This window comes from Phodopus roborovskii, unplaced genomic scaffold, assembly GCF_943737965.1.
Source record: "Phodopus roborovskii unplaced genomic scaffold, PHOROB, whole genome shotgun sequence".
In the NCBI taxonomy this organism is placed as follows: domain Eukaryota; kingdom Metazoa; phylum Chordata; class Mammalia; order Rodentia; family Cricetidae; genus Phodopus; species Phodopus roborovskii.
Window position 1 is genome coordinate 1,764,881 of NW_026125052.1, and position 22,837 is coordinate 1,787,717.

The 22,837-nt window shown below is 38.0% G+C and overlaps 1 protein-coding gene across 1 annotated transcript in view; it reads right to left on the reverse strand.

Moving 5' to 3' along the window:
* Window positions 1–22,837, reverse strand: part of Usp32 (ubiquitin specific peptidase 32) — a 117,469-nt gene that overhangs the window by 15,543 nt on the left and 79,089 nt on the right. The window contains exons 19-29 of the mRNA XM_051184872.1: window positions 21,024–21,098; window positions 19,198–19,336; window positions 18,904–19,009; window positions 17,656–17,829; window positions 15,317–15,491; window positions 14,747–14,898; window positions 12,840–12,951; window positions 10,551–10,762; window positions 6,568–6,752; window positions 4,382–4,468; window positions 3,131–3,251 (exon numbers count right to left, since the gene is read on the reverse strand). Coding sequence (XP_051040829.1) covers window positions 3,131–3,251; window positions 4,382–4,468; window positions 6,568–6,752; window positions 10,551–10,762; window positions 12,840–12,951; window positions 14,747–14,898; window positions 15,317–15,491; window positions 17,656–17,829; window positions 18,904–19,009; window positions 19,198–19,336; window positions 21,024–21,098 — 1,538 coding nt within the window. The remainder of the gene's footprint in view (window positions 1–3,130; window positions 3,252–4,381; window positions 4,469–6,567; window positions 6,753–10,550; window positions 10,763–12,839; window positions 12,952–14,746; window positions 14,899–15,316; window positions 15,492–17,655; window positions 17,830–18,903; window positions 19,010–19,197; window positions 19,337–21,023; window positions 21,099–22,837) is intronic.

The following is a 22,837-nucleotide window of genomic DNA, read 5'->3' on the forward strand; positions in this document are numbered from 1 at the left end:
GATGTCTCTCTCTGCATAACTAGTGAAATTTTATGTCTATTTACTTAATCAGAGATGCTTTATGGCATGCTATGATATGCTAGTAAAGAATCCTGTGGGGTTTTTTGTTTTGTTTTGACTACTATGGGCTATAAAGCTAGATGGGGACTGAAAGACTGTAAAAAACATTTTTTGTGGACTGACAATAATTATATTTATCAATATAATTTCCCTTAATGATAAGGATTCCTTTTACCTTGTGGGATCCATGGTTAGATCCTCTACTACTACTATTCAAACGATGTATTATTTATAAACACCTTCTTTCAAATTATAAAAAAAAGATAGATTTTTTTGAGTCAGGGTTTCTCTGTGTAACAACCCTGGCTATTCTGGAACTCTCTTTGTAGATCAGACTGGCCTTGAACTCACAAAGATCTACCTGCCTCAGCCCCCTGAGTGCCTGGGTTTAAAGACATGTCCTCACATACCCAGCTGAAATCTTTTATATACTTTTGTTTTTATTTTTAATTATGTGTATGAGTGTGCCTGTGTGGGGGAATGTGCATATCTGAGTACAGTTGCCTGTGGAGTCTAGAGAGTGTGTTGAATCTCCTGGAGTTGGAGTTAGGTGATTCACAACCACCTCACAATAACAGATGATTGTGAGCCACCTGAAATAGCAGTATGTGTTTGTTCTTAACCACTGAATCATCTCTACAGCCCCATATGTATAATATAAATATTAATTAAAATTTTTAATATTTTTTGAGACAGAATCTCATTGTGCACTTCTAGTTGATCTGGAACTTTCTATGTAGATCAAGCTGGTCTTGAATTCAGAGATAGCTGTTTAAAAAAGAAAGAAAGGAAGAAAGGAAGGGAGGGAGGGAGGAAGGGAGAAAGAAAAAGGCAGAACAGAAAAAAGACAAGACACTGACCACTGACAGATTATCTTTTACCACCCACCTCCTCTTTGGTTTTTCAAGACATGGTTTCTTTGTGTAGCCCTGGCTGTCCTGGAACTAGCTCTGTAGACCAGGATGGCTTTGAACTCACAGAGATCTACCTGCCTCAGCACCTTTCCTTACTAGGAAACACCATGATTTTTTGCCTTAGCTTCCACACTGCTGGGATTATAGGTACCTGCCATCATGTCTGGTTTATATAGTACTAGAGATCAAAGCTAGGGCTTCAAACATACCATGCAAGCATTCTACAAACTGAGTTACATCCTTAGCCTCTATTATTGGGTGTGAAAAAACCTGGATGATGGGGCTGGAGAGATGGCTCAGTGCTTACGAGCACTGGTTGCTCTCTGAGAAGACCTGGGTTCACTTTCCAGTAACCACAAGGCAGCTAACAACTGTAACACCAGTTCCAGAGGATCTGACACTCTCACACAAGCATGCATGCAGAAAACACCAATCAACGCTCATAAAATAAGAACAAACATTATATTAAAAAAAAAAAAAGAAAAAGACCTGGATGATCCTCAGGGGTCTGAGGTATAGGCTTCAAACCTATAGCTGTTTGCCAGATGTGGTGGTGCATGTCTTTAATCCCAGCACTTGTGAAGCAGAGACAGGCAGATCTCTGAGTCCAAGGCTAGCCTAGTCTACAGAGTGAATTTCAGGACACCCAGGGTTACACAGAGAAATCCTGTCTCAAAAAACAAACAAACAAACCAGCCAACCAAACTGGGCAGTGGTGGCTCACACCTTTAATCCCAGCACCGAGGAGGCAGAAGTAGATCTCTGAGTTTGAGGCCAGCCTGGTTTACAAAGAAGTTTCCAGGCCAAGCTCAAAAGCTACACAAAGAAACCCTGTCTTGAAAAACAAAACAAAAAACCCCAGCCAACCAACTAATCAAAGAAACAAAAATCACTTGGTGTTGAACAACATAAATACCCATACTCAGGCTGCTGAAAGGGTTACATTTTTATTATAAGAATAGGTTTTGATGTTTAAGTAGATTTAGGGGAAGAAAATCCCTTTATGTTTATGTAGAAGAAAATCTTACTGCTAATTTTTTTTTGTGCTTTATTAACAGCTCTATCCAGTTCAAGTGTGAGGGAAATCTACTTGGAAAGGTTCACCTGCTTTATAGACATGACTAAGTATATTTTGGTTAGTGTGTATAATTGGCAGCAGGTCAGTACATTTTAAAACTGTTACTTGTAGCTCTTCCGCCAGCTATTGGCCAGAGTTGAAGGACAAGTTACTGGGGAAAAGGATTTCTATTTTTGTTTCCACAGAAAATGAAAAGATGTGGATTCCTTCAAGACTAATGTGGTTTGATCACGCCAGACCGCCTGAAACAGAGTACAAGGTGATCCTACATTCAAAACAGCTGGACAAAGCAGCCTTACAGACTACAGCCAGGATTTCTGAATCTTCTTCGAATCCCCCATGACAGCGCCCCTTACCAGCAGGAAGTAGTTTGGAAAGAACAATGTGTACTATCAGAGTCTATATTAAATTAAGGAATAGCATTTCTAAGGTATTCTGAGTAATCACATCAGTTATTGGCTTTAGGAAGAAAGGTTCATCACTTTGCTTTGAAATTCAATGGGAAAGAGACTTAATACCAGTGTTTGTGAGTGGTATGATTATATATGATCTTGACTTCTCAGATAATTATTTTCACTTATGTAAAGGATTTTGAATTATTCAATGATTGAACTTTTGCTCTTATAACTGAACTACTGTTTTGGACAAATGCTGTAATTAATATATATGTATATATTAATTATATAATTAAATATATACAATATATACATATCAGTCTTCTGTTTGTCTATAGTTCATTTTTAACTTGGACAACATTATTCTAGTTAAGCCACAAGTGTCAAATGTGTGAACCACTTGATGTGGGTGTTGGGAACCCATCTCAGGTTCTCTGTGAAAGCCATAAATACTCTTAACTGCAGAGTCATCTCTCTAGCCCCAATAACTTCCTTTTAAAATCTTAATAATAAAAACATTGTTTATTTTTATGTTATATGTATTAATTGACCCTAATAACAACTGATTGTAGAAGTTGGGGGAAAAAAAGTCAAGCAAACATATCAACATATCAAGTTCAAAGAGAGTGCCACTAGTTGTTTTTTGGACTTTGGTTTAATTGCTATGATACAGTTAAACTCACTCTTTCCTGTGATGTTTGATAGCGGAGGTGAAGGGCTGTAGGGTCCCAATCCACAGCAATATAGGCATTTCCAATGAAAGCTCTGTCTTCTCCACAATCAATTTTACAGCCTCTGCAAAATCTAAGAGGAAAAAGCATTTAGAGAGGAATAAACAATAAAGAATTAAAATGTTCTCAATTAGAAATACTCTTTAATCATATATGATATGTATATATTTTACCTTTATAAAATACACACACACACAAAATACTCTTTAATATTTCTTCCAGCTTCATAATTTGTCAAATTCTAACTTTAGAACTTTATAAATGCAGTAATAAAAGTTAATAATAATTTCAGGAATCATGTTTACAACTTCAAGTCTTTGATTCTAAAAATCACTTAATAGCTGTTAACATTTGGAAAGATACAAATTTCATGGCAAATAAAGTGATATAGAAACAATCTGCTATAAACTGACTTGAAATTATAAATTCATTTCTACAATGTCGTGGGTAAGTTTATCTTTTTGTAAAAGAACACCTTAAGTAAATATGCATACAAATTTATGGAGGCAGGTACAAGGGGCTCTAATACCTATTAGACCTTGTTTGTTATTATATCTATTACAATTTCATGAAAGCTGACTTCAGATACTGTCCCTGCTGTAACAACAATGACCCATCAAATTCTTGTAAAACTTCAGGGAACTAACCAGCAAGGTTAGTAAGCAGATTATGTTCTACTACCTCAGAAAGAATGTCTGTACTAATAAGAGCCATGTGTGCATGACTATAGTCACAGTACTCAGAAGGCGGAAGAGGGTCACTTGAGCCCTGGAGTTTGACATCAGCCTGGGCAACACAGTAAGACTCTATTTAAAAAGGACCAAAGAATGGCTGGAGAGATGGCTCAGTAGTTGAGAACACTGGCTTCTCACCTATAAGACTCAGGTTCAATTCCCAGCATCCACATGGCAGCTCACAATTGTCGATGACTCTAGTTCCAGGGGATCTGACACCCTCATATGAATGCACATTAAATACAAAATTTAAAAAAGGATTAAAAAAATAAAGTTTAGAATAAAAATGTTTATCGCTGGTTATGAATTTGGGGTGGAGTGTAATCTGTAAAATTACATGTTTAGAAAGCAAATTTGTACTCAAGCTTCACATTTTTCACGATTACATTCTGAATGGAGATATCTTAAAAAAAAGTATTATGTCTGAAACTGAGTCTACGGAGACTGGTTTTATAGAAGGTGAGTTTACCTATACCACGGGCACCATGCACAGGAATTTCCATCTTTCTGCACAACTCGTAGGGTGAATGGATACTGATAGCCCATGCTGTCATCACTGGAAGAAGAAAACACACAAAGTCTAAGAAGCACATGAGGCTTGTGAACTCTTAAATTTATCCTGGGGAAGGAACACTTTCCACAGCACCATGCCCATGCTAACAGTTCCATCCATGCTGCTCATCCCAACCGATCAAACACAGCCTTAAGCAAGCTAGGCTGGACCATCTGAATCTGCTCACAGGAGGGAGCAAGTACTAGATTGCTACAGGTCTTCCTCTTTTTACTTAAAAAAAAAATTTTTTTTTTTTTTAAAACAGAGTCACATGTAGCCCAGGCTGGTCTTACACTCGCTATGTGGCTGAGGATGACCTTGCTTGTGGTCCTCCTGCCCATACCTCTCCAATGCTGAGATTAGAGATTACAGGTGCGTACCACTACCCCTGGTTTAAGGTAATGCTGTGGTGTGAATACTGGGTCTTTTGTATGCCCTCTCCCAACTGAGTTACATCTTCAATCTACCTAGATGTCCTTTATAGTCTACTTTTTTTTTTTTTTTTTTTTTTTTTTTTTTTTGGCTTTTCAATGCAAGATTTTTCTCTGTGTAGCCCAGCCATCCTTAAACTTACTACCGCCCAGCTTAGATTCCCAGTTGTAGTAACCCTTTCTCCACCTGAACTTCTTAAAGCTATATACTATCTTTAAAATTAACTTAAAAAATTAAGAACAATTGTGCCTTTAAAAAAAAAGATTTATTTTCTATGTATACAGTGTTCTGCCTGCCTGTATGCCTGCACACCAGAAGAGTGCACCATATAAATGGTTGTGGGCCACCATGTGGTTGCTGGGAATTGAACTGGGGACCTCTGGAAAAGCAGCCAGTATTCTTAACCTCTAAGCCATCTCTCCAACCCCCAATTATGCCCTTTGAGTTCTCCAAAGTTTAACAAAATCTACTAATCCTTTCCTAAACAAGAAGCAACACAACAGTTGTATCCATCAAAATATCAAGTTGTATACTTTAAATATATATAACTCCTGGGCTATAGCTACAGCTCTGGGGTAGAGGTAGTTAGGAAACACAAGACCCCCTAAAGCTCCAACAAATAAACCCCCCCCCGAGTTCTTGTTAATTATAGTTCATGAAGCTTGGGGGAAAGTGGGGAAACAATGCAAGGGACACATACTTTAACAGCTTATTTGGCAACTGGGAAAGGTTGTCACATGGCTGCTAAAGGTAATTAAGCCATGTAAAGCCTCACTACAAAGGCAGAAGTAGCCATATGTCTGGCATAGGAGCTCCTCATCTCACTATATAACAGAAATAATTACCGATGGACCTTATTGTCCATTGACATGTTCTAAGCAAGTGAACGGCAACCAAGGCATCCAAAGAAAGGGACAGATAATAACCAAGCAGCACCCTAATGGGGGTTGGAGCAGATACCAAGCTAGAATAACTCCATCCTTCCTTGTTATAATTGGATACACAGTTTTTCAGTGCTAGGGAGTAAACCTAGGGTGTTGTACATGCTAGGTGATCTAGTATATAACCAAAATTGCTCAGGAAATCCCTAATCCTTGAAAATTCCCTACCCTTGCAGTTTGGGAGTTAATATAAACCCACCTTCTCCTGTGTTCAAGACTATTTTCTCAAGCCACACTTTAGGGAGATAGTCATGTCTGACAGAAAATACAGCTTGCATAATTTGACTAAAAAAATTTGGGTTGGTGGTCTTTACTCTCATTCAGTGGGATTAACACAATGGGATCAGTTTTTATTCAGTCTCTCTGAGTTCAAACAATCAGTCATTTCTTTTGGTTGATCATTCATTCCTTTTGTTTGAGACAGGGTCTTTCTCTGTAGATCAGAGATACAAGAGCTAGTTCAAGGAGAGCCTCCAAAACTACAAAGAGAAACCCTGTCTTGAAAAACAAACAAACCCCAAAACCAACCAACTAACCAACCAACCAACCAACCAACCAATCAAAAAAAAAAAAAAAAAAAAAAAAAAAAAACCCAAAACAAAACAAAAATTCATTAGACATTAGGATGGTTAGCTGTATATAAAAAAGGTCTTCTATATTACAACATAGTCATAGAAGTTATTCTTAGTATTAAGAAATCACAGGACTTGGCTTATCCTCAGAACCTACCAATCTTGTGCATGGTTACTAGCTTCTTGAGGTGGGAGAGGGCTGGCCAATCTAGACACTTGAATCCAAACTGCATCGTAGAGATCTTTCTTACGGGTATGCACAGTACATGGAACAATCAGTGGCATTCCAAAGAGACTGGGACGATTCTTCTGAGATGACAGGAAATACAGTTCTGTCCTCATCTACATGTACAAACAAGAGAAGAAAGCTGACAAGATAAACTGCCCATTAACATGTATTAATATATATTTTAAAATTAGTTACTACTTAGCTCCTCTTTGTGCTTTTTATTTTCCAAATGCCAGAATTGGTTTATAAAGCCATATACATAAAAGAATGCATACATACATGGGGGAGCCAATGTCCTCTTTGGGCACTGCATGGACATGGTATGAGGAATAGACCAAACACACATACACATAAAATAAGATGGAAATAATTATAAAAAGAATGTGTACACACATTTAGCATTCGTAATAGGATTGTGCATCAAATTTCTAAGTTTGCAGAGAACCGACTTCTTTAAATATTTTCTTTTATTCCAAAAACCTGATCTATTATTTTATCTTTTATCATTGTATGCATGCATGAGTGTATGCCACAGTATGTGCATGGAGGTTAGAGGACAACTCTGTAGCGTCAGATCTCTCCTACTTTTATTGCTTAAAAAAGTAGTAATTTATTTATTTTGAATTGTGTTCAACACAACACACATGTACAGGTGACCAGACATCAGAGGTGTCAGATTGCCTGGAGTAAGAGCTACAGGCAGTTGCATACTGCCTGGCATGGGTATTAGGAATTAAACTCATGTCCTCTAAGAGCAAAACACACTCTTAACCACTAAACATTTCTTCAGCTTCCCATTTTTATGATTTAAAAAAAATTTTGTGTATGTGTCTATGTAGGTTTGTGCATATGAGATGAGGTACCCCTTGGAATTCAGAAGGCAGCATAGGATACTTTGGAGCTGAAGTTATAGGTGCTTGTTTGTGAGCCATCCAACATGGGTGTTAGGAAATAAACATAGGTCCAATGCAGAAATAATATTGCTCTTAACAGCCATGCCAATTCTCCCATCCTCTCTTTCCACTTTTCTGTAGTCTTGAGATAAACTCAGATTACTTGGCTTGCATGGCAAGCACCTTTATTCACTGAACAATCTGACTTTAAGTTGATCAGCATTTTATTCATTCATTCACTCATTTATTCATCCACTTATTAATTAAAATTAATTTATTTGTGTGGGTATTTTGTCTGCATGTATGTATGTGTACCGCCTGGTGCCTGTAGAGGTCAGACAAGGGTATTAGATCTTTTGAGAGCGGAGTTACAAACAGTTATAACCTACCATGCAAATGGTCTGACTCAAATTCAGGTCCTCTGGAAGAATAGCCAGTTCTCTTTTAACTACTGAGCCACCTCTCTAACCAGGCCCTTTGTTTTGTTTTGTTTTGAAGACAGGGTTTCTCTGTATATAGCCCTGGCTATTCTGGAAATCGCCCTGTAGACCAGGCTGGCCTTGAACTCAGAGAGCTGTCTGCCTCTGTATCCCAGTTATTGGGATTAAAGGTGTGAGCCACCACCGCCCGGCTTCAGTCCTTTTGTTTTTAAAAATTAAAAAATACTAATGTTATGGGTATTTTGCCTACATGCATGCCTGGGTGTCACATTTGGGCCTGATACCTACAGAGGTCAGAAGAGGGGTTGGATAGCCTAGATCTGGATGGTAGTGAATAGTCATGTGGGTGCTTAGGAATTGAACTTGGGTCTTTTGGAAGAGTGGCAGGTAGTCTTAATCTGAGCAATTTCTCCAGTGCCAATATTTTCTTTTAAAAATTTTCAACAATAGCCAGGTAGTGGTGGTGCATACCTTTAATCCCAGTACTCGGGAGACATAGGCAGGTGGATCTCTGAGTTTGAGGCCAGTCTGGCCTACAGAGCAAGTTCCAGGACAGGCTCCAAAATTACACAGAAACCCTGTCTTGAAAAAACCAAACCAAACCAAAACCAAAACCAAAACCAAAACAAAAAAAAAAAAAAAAAAAAAAAAAAAAAAAGAACAGTATTATTGTTTTCTATATAGATGCCTCCCATATGATTTCTGAAGTTTATTTGTATCGAAATGGGGTTTTAAATACACAATTTAAAAAATATGAGTAAAAGTATTTATAGAGGTGAATGGTGCACATCTGCCACCAAGACCTGTTTATGTTTAAATTCTGTAATTGATAAATTCAATCTTATGTGGCAAACTTTTTGCATTAGTAATTGAGTCTTTCCTCCACCCTAGATTCTTTATTTTTAAAAGAGTTTATATTATTTTTACATGTATGTATAAGTATGTCTGCCTGTATGTATAAGTATGCCACCTATGTTCAGTTACCATCAGAGGCCAAAAGAGGACACTAGATAACCTGGAGCTGGTTGTGAGACACTGATATGCTAGGTACCACACTTTTGGAAGAGCAGCAAACACTTTTTAGCTGCTGAATCGTCTCTCCAGCACCAAGACGAAGGTCTTTTACCATGAGATCATATGATATAAAGAAATCAAATGGCAAGTATAGAAAGAGAAAGGCAGGGACAGAAGGGAAAGTTCAGATGAACAGGCAGGAAATGTAGTTGTGTAGCCACAAGCTAAGGGGTGCTCAGAAACAGAAAATAAAAGAGCCAAGGAAGAGTCCCCCAGAGTCTTTGGAGGGAGCTGTCAATACTGTGATTTTGGTTTTTAGACTGTAAAGGAATTTCTGTTAAGCCATAGTTTGCTTTAATTTGTTATAAAAGTCCTTGGACATTAACACAGTAACTTATCTATAATTTAATTTTCTCTTGTTATATAATTATGTACTCTTCTCTCTCTCTCTCTAAACACACTGGTGATGAGTTCCCTGGAATTATAGTTACAGACAGTTGTGAGCTGCCATGTGGGGGCAGGGAATAGAACCTGGGTCCTCTGGAAGAGGAGCCAGTGTTTTTAACTGCTGAGCTATCTCTCCAGCTCCTAACTTTTTTTTTTTGAAATAGAGTCTTACTATGTAGGCCAAGGATAGCCTGGAACTCAAGGTCTTAGCAGCTTAAGTGCTGAAATTAGAGCTATGTACCCTATGTACCAATGACTTTTATTTTCTTCTTATATGAGCAGGGCAGTATTTTAGCCAACAAACTTAAGTAAAAATTTGAGAGCCTGGGGTGATTGTTTCTTTTTCTTTCTCCTTGGCCCTTTTCAGTGTTAGAGATTAAACCCTGGACTCATAGCACTCGGGAGGCACAGGCAGGTAGATCTCTGTGAGTTCTTAGAAATTATCAACTTTCCAGTCCCAACTTATTTTTACCCCATTAAAAAAAAAATTAAAAAGTTAGCCTTCAATGGAAGGAGTTAGTTTAGCAAGAGAGGAATTATTAAAAAAACAAAAACAAAACAAAACAAAACAAAAAAAAAAAAAACCAAACAAACTTGTCAAAGAACATTCTTGTGTTCTCCAAAAAACACACAATGACAATAATAAAACCTCTTCTAAAGGTGCTCACATTTACACGGCAGAGATACATGTCTATACATGTGGGACACACATTCTAGAAGAAAGTAGTACTGGGGTGTACTGGTTAGCCAGTTTACTCATTTATTTTTTGTGTTTGAGACACGGTCTTAATATTTAGCCCAAGTTAGCCTGGAACTTGCTATGTAACCATGGCTAGCCTCTAAATTATGATTCTCCTGTCTCAGCCTCTCCAGTGTTGGGACTGCAAGTGTGCAACACCCCACCTAGCATTCTGTTGCTTCTTAATATACAGTAGGGAATGTGGTTTTAGTATAATGGCAGCCACAGATAACACGGAAAACTGGTTCTACCACTTAAATAAGCATATATGATATAATGAGAGTACATTTAAGAAAGATGTAGAAGAGACCAAAATGGCTGTATTTCACCAATGATAGTTGACAATACCAATAGTAACTCACCCAACATTTAACTAACCATTTTTCGATGGACTGCAATGATGTAGCCTGTAAAGGGGTCATCAGGGAGAGGTGGCATATGACCATTCACCATTCCATTTGTGACATTCTTCTCAGTTCCACATGGTACAACTGTATTTGGCATTCCATTGGGGATGAACATGGGTCGAGGCAGGTCCCCATTGGTACTCAGGGTGAACAGTCCATTTGTAGATGGAGAAGAGGAGCAATCTATAAATTCAGAGATGTCACAGTATCATAACCTTGTGTCACCACCACCTTTGCTCTTTTCTCAAGTACTATGAGTGTTCTGGACATTGACGTGCAGACTCCTAATTCAGGACAGGGAAAACTCATACACCAAAAACAATTCTAAATGTATAGGTAAATTTAAAGACTAGAATTTGTTTTTATAACTCACACTTATGACTAAAGGACAAAGGAAAAAAACCATGGTAAATGTTAAGTAGTACTGCAACAATCCCATGTGGTACACAAATAGCTTTACTATTCAGTTTTTCTTTCCTCTCCTCTTAATTTCTCTATTCCTCTCAAAATAGTCTGTCCAACCTAGCCTTATGCCAACTGTTAATTTTTAAATGAAAATGAAGATAAAAATGTATTTCCTTAGTGACTAAGGCTTAGTCTAAATAGTTACATTTCAAGTGCTCAATAGCCCATGTAAGTGATAGATACATACTATCTAGATAGATACTGGACAGAGATTCCAGTTTCCATCATTGCAAAGTCCTACTGAACAGTGAACATGAAGTCATCTACTAAATTACTATCACTATCACTGTCACTGGTACATGCCAGTGAGAGGAGCTTCACTTCCTATAAAGTCTTTTATAGGAGGAGAATTAACCTGTCAAGGAAGAATCCCTGGCCATAATTTTTGCATTTATAATCTCAGCACTTGGAAGCCAGAGGCAGGAGGGTCCTAAGTTTGAGGATATCTTGGACAAAACAGTGAGATCAGGGCAAATTTGGGATACACAGTGTAACACTGTGTCAAAAAACCAACTGCTATGTTGTATATTATTTTTCCTCTCAACTGAAACATTTTCCCAAGAGGAAAGGGGAGGCTCAGGAGATCAGGCAACAAATACAATGTCACCTGTCTGACAAAGTGGAAACTTGTGAGATTCTAGAGAGCCTCTTTGCAACCTTGTAGAAGCAGTAAATAAGTGTGGGGGGAGGAGACTCTGAACAGTTAACCTGCTGTTGGTGTAGAGATTTTTCAGTCTATGGGAGCTACCTCAGGCTGTAAGAGTGGTCCAGAGATGCAGATTTTTTTGAATCTTCACTAGGGTTAGGGAGGGCTTCTTGGTGATGCTGCTGCTCTTTTGAGTCATCTCTGGTCCTAAGTAACCCCTCACCCACACTACTGTTAGTAACCCAATACAAACTTTTGGTTAACCAAATGGCCTTTGGTGCAGTCATTACTTTTGATCTCCTGGTTTTACTTTTTGGGCTTAGTAAACATGTATGCAACATCTCCTCAGTAAAATACTCTTACACAATGTGCTACTACCAAGAGGCACAGACCTTAGGTTAGACACTTAGTACCACAACATAAGGACAAAGTATATGAGGCTCAAAGGACCAAATGATCCACCATGTTAAAGCATGTGTAATAATTGGACAGACAAATTCCTAATTACTAAATTCATTGTTGATACTTTCTGGTTATATGTTCCTTTCAGTTTGTGCCTCCTTACCATTACAGAGAGTTAAAGGAGATGTGACTGTCAATGGTATGTACATGAGCAAAGAGCTCAGCTTGTGTATTTACTGGTTCTGAATTTTAGATTCCTCATCAATCCAAAGAAAAAAATGGGTCAAATGATTATTAGAATTCTTACAAAAATCTCCAGTTAAAGGTTTCTGCTGTGATTTTAATCTTACCACTCAGATCTCTGTGATTCAAGTCCAGCCTGGTCTATTAAGAGAGTTAGTTCCAGGCCAGCCATGGCTACACAGAGAAGCCCTGTCTCAGAAAACAAAGGAAAATAAATATATATATTTTAATGTTTAGACCAAATTTCATTACATTTATGTATGTATGCATGCATGCATGTATGTGTGTGCAAGCACATGCCACAGCACACATATGGAGGTAAGAAAACAATTTGTAAGAGTCAGTTCTCTTCCATCCACCATGTGAGTCATGAGGATTGAACTCAGGTCATCAGGTTTAGATCAGGCCTAGCTGCAAGTCCCTTTACCAAGCTGAGCTATTTTGCTGACCCTAGACCAAAATTTAACACTAAGATCCTGAGAAGGAAGCCTAGTTCTATCTTACCTGTTTGTACTGGACTACATGCTGAGACTGGAGATGCAAGAATGGGAATTTCAAATGCACACAGAAATCCACTCACTGAAAGTCGAACTTTTTGATTGTCCTGAGGGAAGTTCTACAAAAAGAAAAACAAACAAACAAACAAACAAACAAACAAAAAAAGAAACAAAGGTTTTAGATAAAACAGAAAAATCATCTCTGCAGTGTACAGTAATTTTCCTTTTTGAGAAAAGGTTTCACTATGTAGTTCTGGCTGTCCTGGAACTCACCACATAGACCAAACTGGCCCTGAGCTCACAGAGATCTGCCTGCTCCTACACCTCTGCTGGGATTAAAGGTGCACTACTACTCAGTAAAACAATCTTTCTCTGTTCCATTTCCCCCTTTTAGGATCCTTTTCCCTAGGAAAAAACCCCTCCATCTGAATTCTGTAGCATGGCATTTCTCTCTTGAGCTGCTTTTTTAAAATTATAACACAAAGTACAAAGACATACATGTAGGCAAAACACCCATACATCAAAAAGAAAAAAGGACCAGGGAGATACCTCAGTGGTTAAGAGCACATATGTGACCAGACCTGAGTTTAATTCCCAGCAATCATTATCAGGTAACTCTAGTTCCAGGGGGATCCAACACCTCTGGCCTCTGAAGGCACCTCTACTCAAGTGCACACACCCACATACAGACATGTAATTAAAAAATAAAATTAAAATGGAATAAAAAATTTAAAAATATAGTCATACACGCAAGCAGAACACCAATGCACATAAAATAAAAATAAATTACACACACACACACACACACACACACACACACACACACACACACACGGTATACAATCTGGGCAGGGTGGCAAATGCTATAAGTGGAACTCTTATTAAAGTTTGAGGCTACCCTCCTACATAGGAAGCTCCAGAACAGCTAGGGCTTCATAGTGAGACCATGTTTCAAAAAAGAAAAAAGAAGAGAGAGAGAGAATGATATACACATATTTTTGCTCTGATTTTGATGTGTGTGTGTATGTGTGTGTGAGAGACAGAGAGACAGAGAGGAAAAGAGAGAGAGGAAGGGAGAGAGAGAATGAGGTACAAGCAAACACACATCACAGCTCATGTGTAGACGTCAGAGGACAACTTTTAGGAGTCAGCTCCCTGTACCATGTGGGTTCTAGGGAATTAACACAGGTCAGACTTGGTGGTAAGTGCCTTTATCCACTTAGCCATCTTACTGACTCATGTTCTTGTTTTGTATCTTCATTGATTATTTAAATTTGGTGGTTTGAATAAGAATGGTCACTCATAGGCCCATATATTTGAATGTATAGTCCTTAGGGAGTAGCATTACCTGAGGAGGACTAGGAAATGTGGTCTTGTTGGTAGAAACGTGTCACTGGGAGTGGGTTTAAAAAGCCCAAGCCAGACCCACTGTCATTCTTTCTACCTGCTGCCTGATGATCAGGTTGTAGAACTCTCAACTACTTCTCTAGCAACGTATCTGTTTGTGTGCCACCATGCTTCCTGCCATGATGATAGTAGACTAAACTTCTAACTGTAAACAAGTCTCTATGAAATGCTTTCTTTTATAAGAGTTGCCATGGTCATGGTATCTCTTCACAACAAAACACTGACTAAGACAGAAGCTGGTATCAGGAGTGGGGTATTGCTGTGATGGACCTGCTTGTTGGCAGAATGTGAACCTGGGAACTTTGGATCAGGAAAACAGTGGAATGCTTTAGGCAGGTCTTAATGGGCCATTCTAATAGAACATGGAAGACAGTGTTTGCGAGGGTGATGTGGACTGTAGGAACTCAGAAATAGGACACTAAGATATTAACATAATAACTGAAATCACTGAGAAACCTATCTCTGAAGAATAGAATCAGATTTCATAGAAAGAACAATTAATATCACCTTTATGTTGGAGCTGTGTACTTCTGCAAGAAGGATTTGTTCTGATTTAAGTCCACAGAGATCACTCAGCTGCTTTTTCAAACCTGTGTACTTTTCATCCATATTCAGTCTTAGTCCATATCGTATTGGGGTAGTACCATCTAATTTAATTACTAGTAAAGAAAAACACTTTTTAGTGGTAAAATGCAGGTTACAATGAAAGTCTTACATACCACAACAGATATATCTGACTTGCAAATAAAATGTAAATGCTAAAATAAAACTTAGGAATAACACTGAGTGAAATCAAGAATTTGTTTTTTTTATATTCATCTGATAAAGAAGTATGTTTGGCTTTACAAGCTTTTCAAAGAGTTTCTGCTATGACTGGAATTAAGAAAAGAACCAATGAGCACAAAAACAGGCCCAACCTCCAAATCTTAGAAACCTAAAATTGTGCCTTAATGTGGAGTGCTTGATTATAACATGCTGACTCCTTTTATTTATGAGAACTCACTGCAAACAAATAACTATAAATTCAAGCTACCAAATAAAGAAAATAAATCAGTTTTTCAGAACACCGTGACCTACCTGTTATTTCTAAATGCATATAACTATCCATTGGTAGTGGTAAAGACAAAAAATTGAAAGGGTCAAATCGGACACTTATATGCCCACATGTCTTGCATTTGACTTGGGATCTTAGCTGGCCATGGAACAAGTCCACAACAATTGATCTATTTCTCCTTAGATGGTTGTCCCAGGCCTATCAAGGAAAAACAAAGTTTTAATTTCAAAATTCAAAAGATAACCCTTTCAACACAATCTAAAATTGCTGGTTAAATATATTGGATTTAAACTCTAACCACAGAAAACTCTCTGTTCAAATTTAAACTGTGCCACATATTTGTATTTATTGTTTTTATAAGAAACTCAAAACTAAGCAAGGTATGGTTGCTGTACATCTTTAACCCTAGCTCTATGGAGGCACAGCAAGCAGATCTCTGTTGAATTTGAGGTCAGCCTGGCAACAGAAAGTTCCAGGATAGTCAGGGCTACATAAAGAGACCTAACCACACACCATATATTGCCAAATAAAACCTGGAATGGGTTACATCTTTTTGAATTGTTGGCCAAAGAGGTCCCATAGACTCCCTCAAACATTACAGGTTATTGCCACTGCTATTTGTTACCCTAATATAACCTGACCATAAGATTTCATTGCTGAAGATACCATACACTTATGTCATTGAACATGGAAAAATCGAGCTGGTTCTTAACTATAAGCTTCACCTTTACCAGAAGGTACTATACACACTACAGGAAGAGAAAAGTAATCATTAATCAGCTACAAACCTTGTGAACTATAATAGTGACTTGACTGCAAGATATAACTATTCGCCAGGTGGTAGTGGCACACGACATTAATCCCAGGGTTCAGGAGGCAGAGGCAGGCAGATCTCTGTGAGTTCAAGGCCAGCCTGATCTACAGGCTCCAAAGCTACAAAGAAACCCTGAACCCTGTCTTGAAAAACCAAAACGGACACACCCATTCGTGTAATAGTGGCACAAATGTTTTGGGAGTAACCAACTACCTTTCAATTGGATCTAAGGCCTGATCCATGAGATGGAACCCATGTTTGACACTTTTTTTTTTTAAAGATTTATTTATTATGTACATAGTATTATGCCTGCATGTATGTCTGCAAGCCAGAAGAGGACAGCATATCTTCTTACAGATGGTTGTGAGCCACCATGTGGTTGCTAGGACTTGAACTCAGGACCTTCGGAAGAGTAGGCAGTGCTCTTAACCATAGAGCCATCTTTCCAGTCCTGGATATTTGATACTCTGAATAAGGCCAAGAATCTGAGGATAGGTGATAGGCCCTATGGGGAAAAACCTACAGTTTTCTACTAAATAAACATAGCAATAAAATGACTCTTAACAACATACTGTTACACCCCTAGATAGTGCATCAATGCCTTTTTGAACTCTGATCAGAGAAGCCTTTTTATTTTTTTGAAGTTTTTCAAAACAGGGCTTCTCTATGTAGCCCTGGCTTTATGTATTGGAACTCACAAAGACCCGCCTGCTTCTACCTCCTGAGAACTGGGATTAAAGGCATATACCACCACTACCTGATGAGAAGACTCTTCTAGCAGTAACTGGAAAGAGTAAATAAGATAGAGCCCCACAATGGAAAAACACACATAGAGTGAGAGACTCTGAAGCATTTATCCCTAAATAGGATGTCTTTTATCACATCTCTCTTCTCAAGGCTCAGAGATTTTTGAGAGATGGGGCACAAAGACGATAACATCCAAAAATGGAAGATGAATCCAAGGAAACAGTGCTTTCCAGACACAGCAGGAATGGATGTACATACAAACTCACACAAACTGTGACAGCATATACAAGACCTGTCCAAGTTCAAACCAGATAACATCCTAGAAGAAACAAAGGGAAGAGGGCACAAAATTCAAGGCCCAGTCAAGAAGCTATGTGCAGTTGCTAAAAGTTTTCTTGAATGGAGTGACACTGGATATGTTAACAATGTCCCAGGCAGGCACATACTCAGTAATAGTTGGCCAAAAAAGAAAAAAAAAAAAAAAAAAAAAAAAAAAACCAGACTTCATGTTAACCAGGGTCTTGGTGCACACCTGTAATTCAGAACTGGGAAGGTAGAAATAGGATGATCCCTGGCTAGCCAGTCTGCTAAATTGGTGAACTACAGGTTCATTGAGAGCCACATCTCAAAAAAATAGGGTGGAGAATAGATTATGAAGACATCCAATACTAACCTCTAACTTCTACATTGCCTAATTTATCCACCAAAAGGCATAAAAAAAATAAAAACAGGTGCCCAGCTAAGTCAGTAGTACACAAAACTCCTTAAAAACAACAACAAAAAGAGACACTCAGAACAAACCTCTGCAGCTACTTCCCAGTCGGGTCGTCCATCACTGTCTTTTAGTTCCACATATGGCTTCTCATGGACTCGGTTAAGATCTTCATGAAGACCATCCAAGAGGAAAGCCAGAAGTTCTTGGGAGTCTTGTTGCTGGAACCCATTAAACCTGGGAGCATATTTTGCTATTGTCCACTATAAAAATGAGGAGTAACTGTCATTATTTCCTATCCTATAAAATTTGGAACAAGCACTTTCCAAAATTCAACCAATAAGCATCAGATAGAAAGTAAATGGCACAATATTTAGTCTTTCTCTATTTCAGCAAATTCTGGATAAGAATTTACTCTTTCTAACTTTAATCTCAAGTGATCAAAGAGAGAGAGAGAGAGAGAGAGAGGGAGGGAGGGAGGGAGGGAGGCATTTTGGCTAATATTTCCCAGTTTGATCCCATCTTTGGTGGTTTGAATAAAAATGCCTCCCAAAGGCCCATAGCGAGTAGCACTATTAGGAGGTGTGGCCTTGTTGGAAGAAATGTGTCACTGGCAGTGGGATAAGGGGTTTCAGAAGCTCAAGCCAGGCCCAGTGTCCCTCTCTCTTCCTGCTGCCTGCTGGTCCAGCTGTAGAACTCTCAGCCACCTCTCCAGTACCATGTCAGTCTGTGTGCCACCATTTTCCTACCATAATGATAATGGACTAAACCTCTGAACTGTAAGTTTGCCCCAATTAAATGTTTCCTTAATAACAATTACTGTGGTCATGATGCTTCATCACAGCACTAGAACCCTAAGACACCATTGATGCAAACCGTTCTTTATTCACACAGATTTGTATTTATGAATTTCTATTTATAGAAATAGTAAAATGGCAATTGATCATCCTGAAAAATTTCCTAGTCATAGTATATAAATGTTTTCTTCTAGTTACTTATTCTGGTCTTGTTATATTCTTAGGCTTTACTGTTTGTTAGAGGCCAAAAAGCATAGTGTTTAACTATCAGTATTTACAAATGAATTACTTTAGCAATGCTAAAAAAAAAAATTCATCAGATAGAATAGGTGGCCTATGCTAGCAGACAAGGGGTACCAAAAGGGATTATTCTTCATACAAGTAAAGCAGTTGGCAAATCTGTAAAATGAACAATGTCTCAAAGAGGTACTGTTTCTTTGGTCTTTTCTTCCTGTTCACTACATACTTAGCAGTATTTTGCATTTACTTGAATACTAGGATACTTAATTACATAGTGTCATATTATTTTAGTCTGCTTACCCGAAGCTTTAATGGGGCTACATTCTTCTGGGTTCCACTCCAAAGTTCCTGCACCAAATCGCCATAGCATTTAGCCATATGGCCTTTCATACCAATGGGATTTGTCCTAGAAGTTTGAGAGGGAAATTTGTTGCCAAAGATTCTCCATAATTCACAATCACATGGGCACGAAACTACCTATCAAGGAACATATCCCTTGGCCCTTATTCATATTTGATAAGGCAGAAATTTAAGCAATATTGGGTTTAGATCAAAGCTACAGAAGAAAAACTGCCAGTGGGTCAAAAAGATTACCTGTTGAGTTCATAAAGATGTCTCCCTGAGATAAAATACTGTGTCAGTGGTTGTGTGTTACTAACACACTGGATGCTTGAGTTCATGAAGCATGTATTTCCCAGGTTACTCAGGCCTGTGGCTCCCTTCTCTGTGGGAACTGCAACAAATAATGAGACAAAAGTCTAGCTATAGCAACATGCTGTGGAATGGTTATTTGTATTCAACTGAGTTATTCTTTTTTTCTTTCTCTCTTTGACAGAAACTTAGTATCAGAGGTTAGCCTCAAACTAGGAATCCTCCTGCATTAACCTTCCATGTACTGGCATTAAAGGCATGTGTCACCACACTGACTTTTCAACAAGGTGATTTTAAAATTCTTTTAGTTAGATGAATAATGAAAAATTTTTTTTTCTTTAACCTTACTTTCTTTTTTTTGGGGGGGGGGGGTGGTAGGTGGTTTTCAAGACAGAGTTTCTCTATGTAGTCTTGGCCACCGTGGAACCTGCTTCATAGACCAGGCTGGCCTCTAGTGCTAGGATTAAAGGTGTGAGCCACCATTGCCTGACTTAATTTTTTTTTTTTTTTTTTTTTAAATCAGGTCTTTTACGTAAGTTTTTCATTAAGTCTCTTTGGCAAGCATGATGGTCCTTGCTCATATGTAACCTAGAAATGGCCGTGTTGTTTTTAATTATTGTGGCTGTTGGTATCTAGGTACAGTAGCACATGTTCATAATCCCAACACTTGGGAGGTAGAAGCAGGAGAATTAGGAGTTCAATATGAGACCCTGTTTAAGACAACAAGAAAAACACCCCAGAAGCAAGTTCTCCAAGGATGACTTTATGCTGGGTATGGTTGTTTATACTTAGGATCCTAGGGAGGCTGTACTGGAAAAATCATTTAAAAAGGAAAAGAAATTTAAAACAATTTGTTCTTTGAGGGCTTTGTAGTTAAGAGCACTTGCTCTACTTCCAGAGGACCTTGATTAGATTCTCAGCACATATGTGGACATTCACAATTGTTCTAGTCCCAGGGATCTATTAATGTTGAACCCTAAGGGTACCAGGCACACCTGTGGTGCACAAACATACTTGAATTCACAACATCCATACACATAAAGTAAAAAAAAAAAAAAAAAAAAACTTCAGAAATTAAAAAGTATTATTCCTTGAGAATTTTTATGTATGTATACCATGTATTTTGGTCATACCCATAAGACACTGTTTTAAAACAAAACAAATTAACAAAAATATATATGTGAATAATTACTTTTATGTGTATGTATGTGGGTATTTGAAGGCCAGAGATTGATGTGGGTTTCTTCCTCCATTTTACTTTTTGTGACATGGTCTCCCACTGAACCTGGAGCTCACTAACTGGCTGACCTGCCTGGCCAGGAATCCTATTTTTGTTTCCCTAATGCTGAGACAGGTGTGTACTGCAGTGCCTCAATTTTTACATGAGTGTTGGGGCTCTGAACTAAAATCCTCACAGTCCTATGTTATGCAATTTACCATCTAAGCTACCTTCCTGGCTGTTAGTAAATTTTTTTTCAGAGTTTTACTTTGAGCCCAGACTGCTCTGGATCTTTGCTTTAGCTCAAGAGTTGGGGTACCACCACATCCACTGTACAAATTATTTAATTGCAGAGGTAGAATGAAATTTGAAAAATAACTTGAAAAGAGACCAAGAAAGAATAGATTTAAGACTGTCTAAATCAGGTGTGGTGGCCTCTCCAGAGGCAGCAAAAGGATCAAGGTCAAGTGTTCAAGAACAGCCTAGATGACATAATAAGATTATCTCCAACTACAACAAAAGAAGTCTATAAAAAAATATGTTGACTTACCTTTATGTCTATCTATTTTGCTACTATTTGCTATAAAGGACATTTCTTCAGGCCAGCTCATATCTTTGTTGCGAACTGGAAAGACAGATTTGAACGTATTAATTTCTTATCCACACAATTCACTCAATTGTTTAAAAAAAAAAAAAGTTATTTCTATTACCAGAACTTAAAAAAATATAAAAAAAAATCAAGTAAATTTTAGTAATTAGGTCTGATACCATTCCAACTCTTTATTTTTGAGTGTTTCATGTAGCCCAGACTTGTTATGGTGTAGCCAAAGACAACCAGACCACACTTCCTAAGTGCTGGGATTACAATTATGGTTGGTTTTATGTGGAGCAGAAATCAAATACACAGACGTGGGGCTGGACAGTGGTGGCACACCTTCAATTCCAGCACTTGGTGGTGTTACGTGTAGGGGAGGTGGCAGAGGTAGGCAGATCTCTGTGAATTCTAGGCCAGCCTGATCTACAGAGCAAGTTTCAGGATAGCCAGGGCCATACTAAGAAGTCCTACCTTGAAAGACTAAAGTAAACAAACAAACAAACAAAAAAATCAAATCAAAACAAAACCTCATGCATGCCAGGCAAGGAATCTACTAAATGAACTACATCCCTACATCTTGAGCCCCTTACTGCCTTTTTTTTTTTTTTTTTTTTTTTTTGGTTAGAATACAAAGTAATGGAGTTCATCACAGAATCTTCACACATTATTATTATTATTGTTCACACATTATTATTATTATTGTTTGTTTATTTCTACTCTTTCTACTGGGGATATTAAAGTCATTTCAAATAATAGTTAAGATACTACTTAAGTGCAAACTTGAAGTAAAATTATATTTAACCATCTACAGAAGTAATTTAAGTTTAGATATAGTAAAATTTCCCAAACTTAAAACATCAGAAATATGCTAGGTAGTAGTGCACACCTTTAACTCCAGAACTTGGGAGGCAGAGGCAGGTAAATCTCTGTGAGTTGGAGGGCAGCCTGATCTACAAAGAGAGTTCCAGGACAGCTAGGGCTATTACACAGAGAAACCTGCCTCAAAAACAAACAAACAAAACCACAAAAACAAAAACAAAAAAACCCAAAACAACAACAACAAAAAACCCACCACCACAACAGAAACAAAGCCCATCAGAAAAAAATCTTTTCATTAAATTAACAACCATTGAGGTAATTCAATAGTGTCAATACATGCAACTAGCAGTGTTTTCATGAGACATTGTGGGTTAAGACACCAGTTTCAACATGAACATGCTACGTGTAAATCATCGCTGAATGCAGAAGCAGCACTGTTGGTGAGGGGTCAGTGATGATGAATAGTGGGAGTCTGAGAGGAGCTGGGAACAATACTTAGTGGGTAAGAGTCTTGCAAGTATGAGATCCTAGGTTCAATCTCCACTATTTGGGAGTAAATGTTGGTATCCTCACTCAAACTTAAAGTGGTAGTGTGAAAATTTTATAAAACTTTGTAACTTGCAACTGAATTTACCTGTTGCCACCCACATTTTCCTTCCTTGATTAACCTAACATTGCACATAGACAGGCCATTCTTCTTTTGAAACAATCTATTATCTAGTAGGTAAGAAACACACTAGAAGTTCAGTGGGTCTACCTTAACATAAGGAATATAATGCTATATTGAGAAATGGGATTCCCAGTGAGTAATTCTGCAAAGTCTTAACCTAAACTAAAACTCAATCTATGTCATCATTAGGGAGACAGAGGCAGGGTGATCAGAAGTCAAAGGTTTTCAGTGAAGTTCAAGACTAGTTTGGGCTAAAAAGACTATCTCAAAAATACAAAAA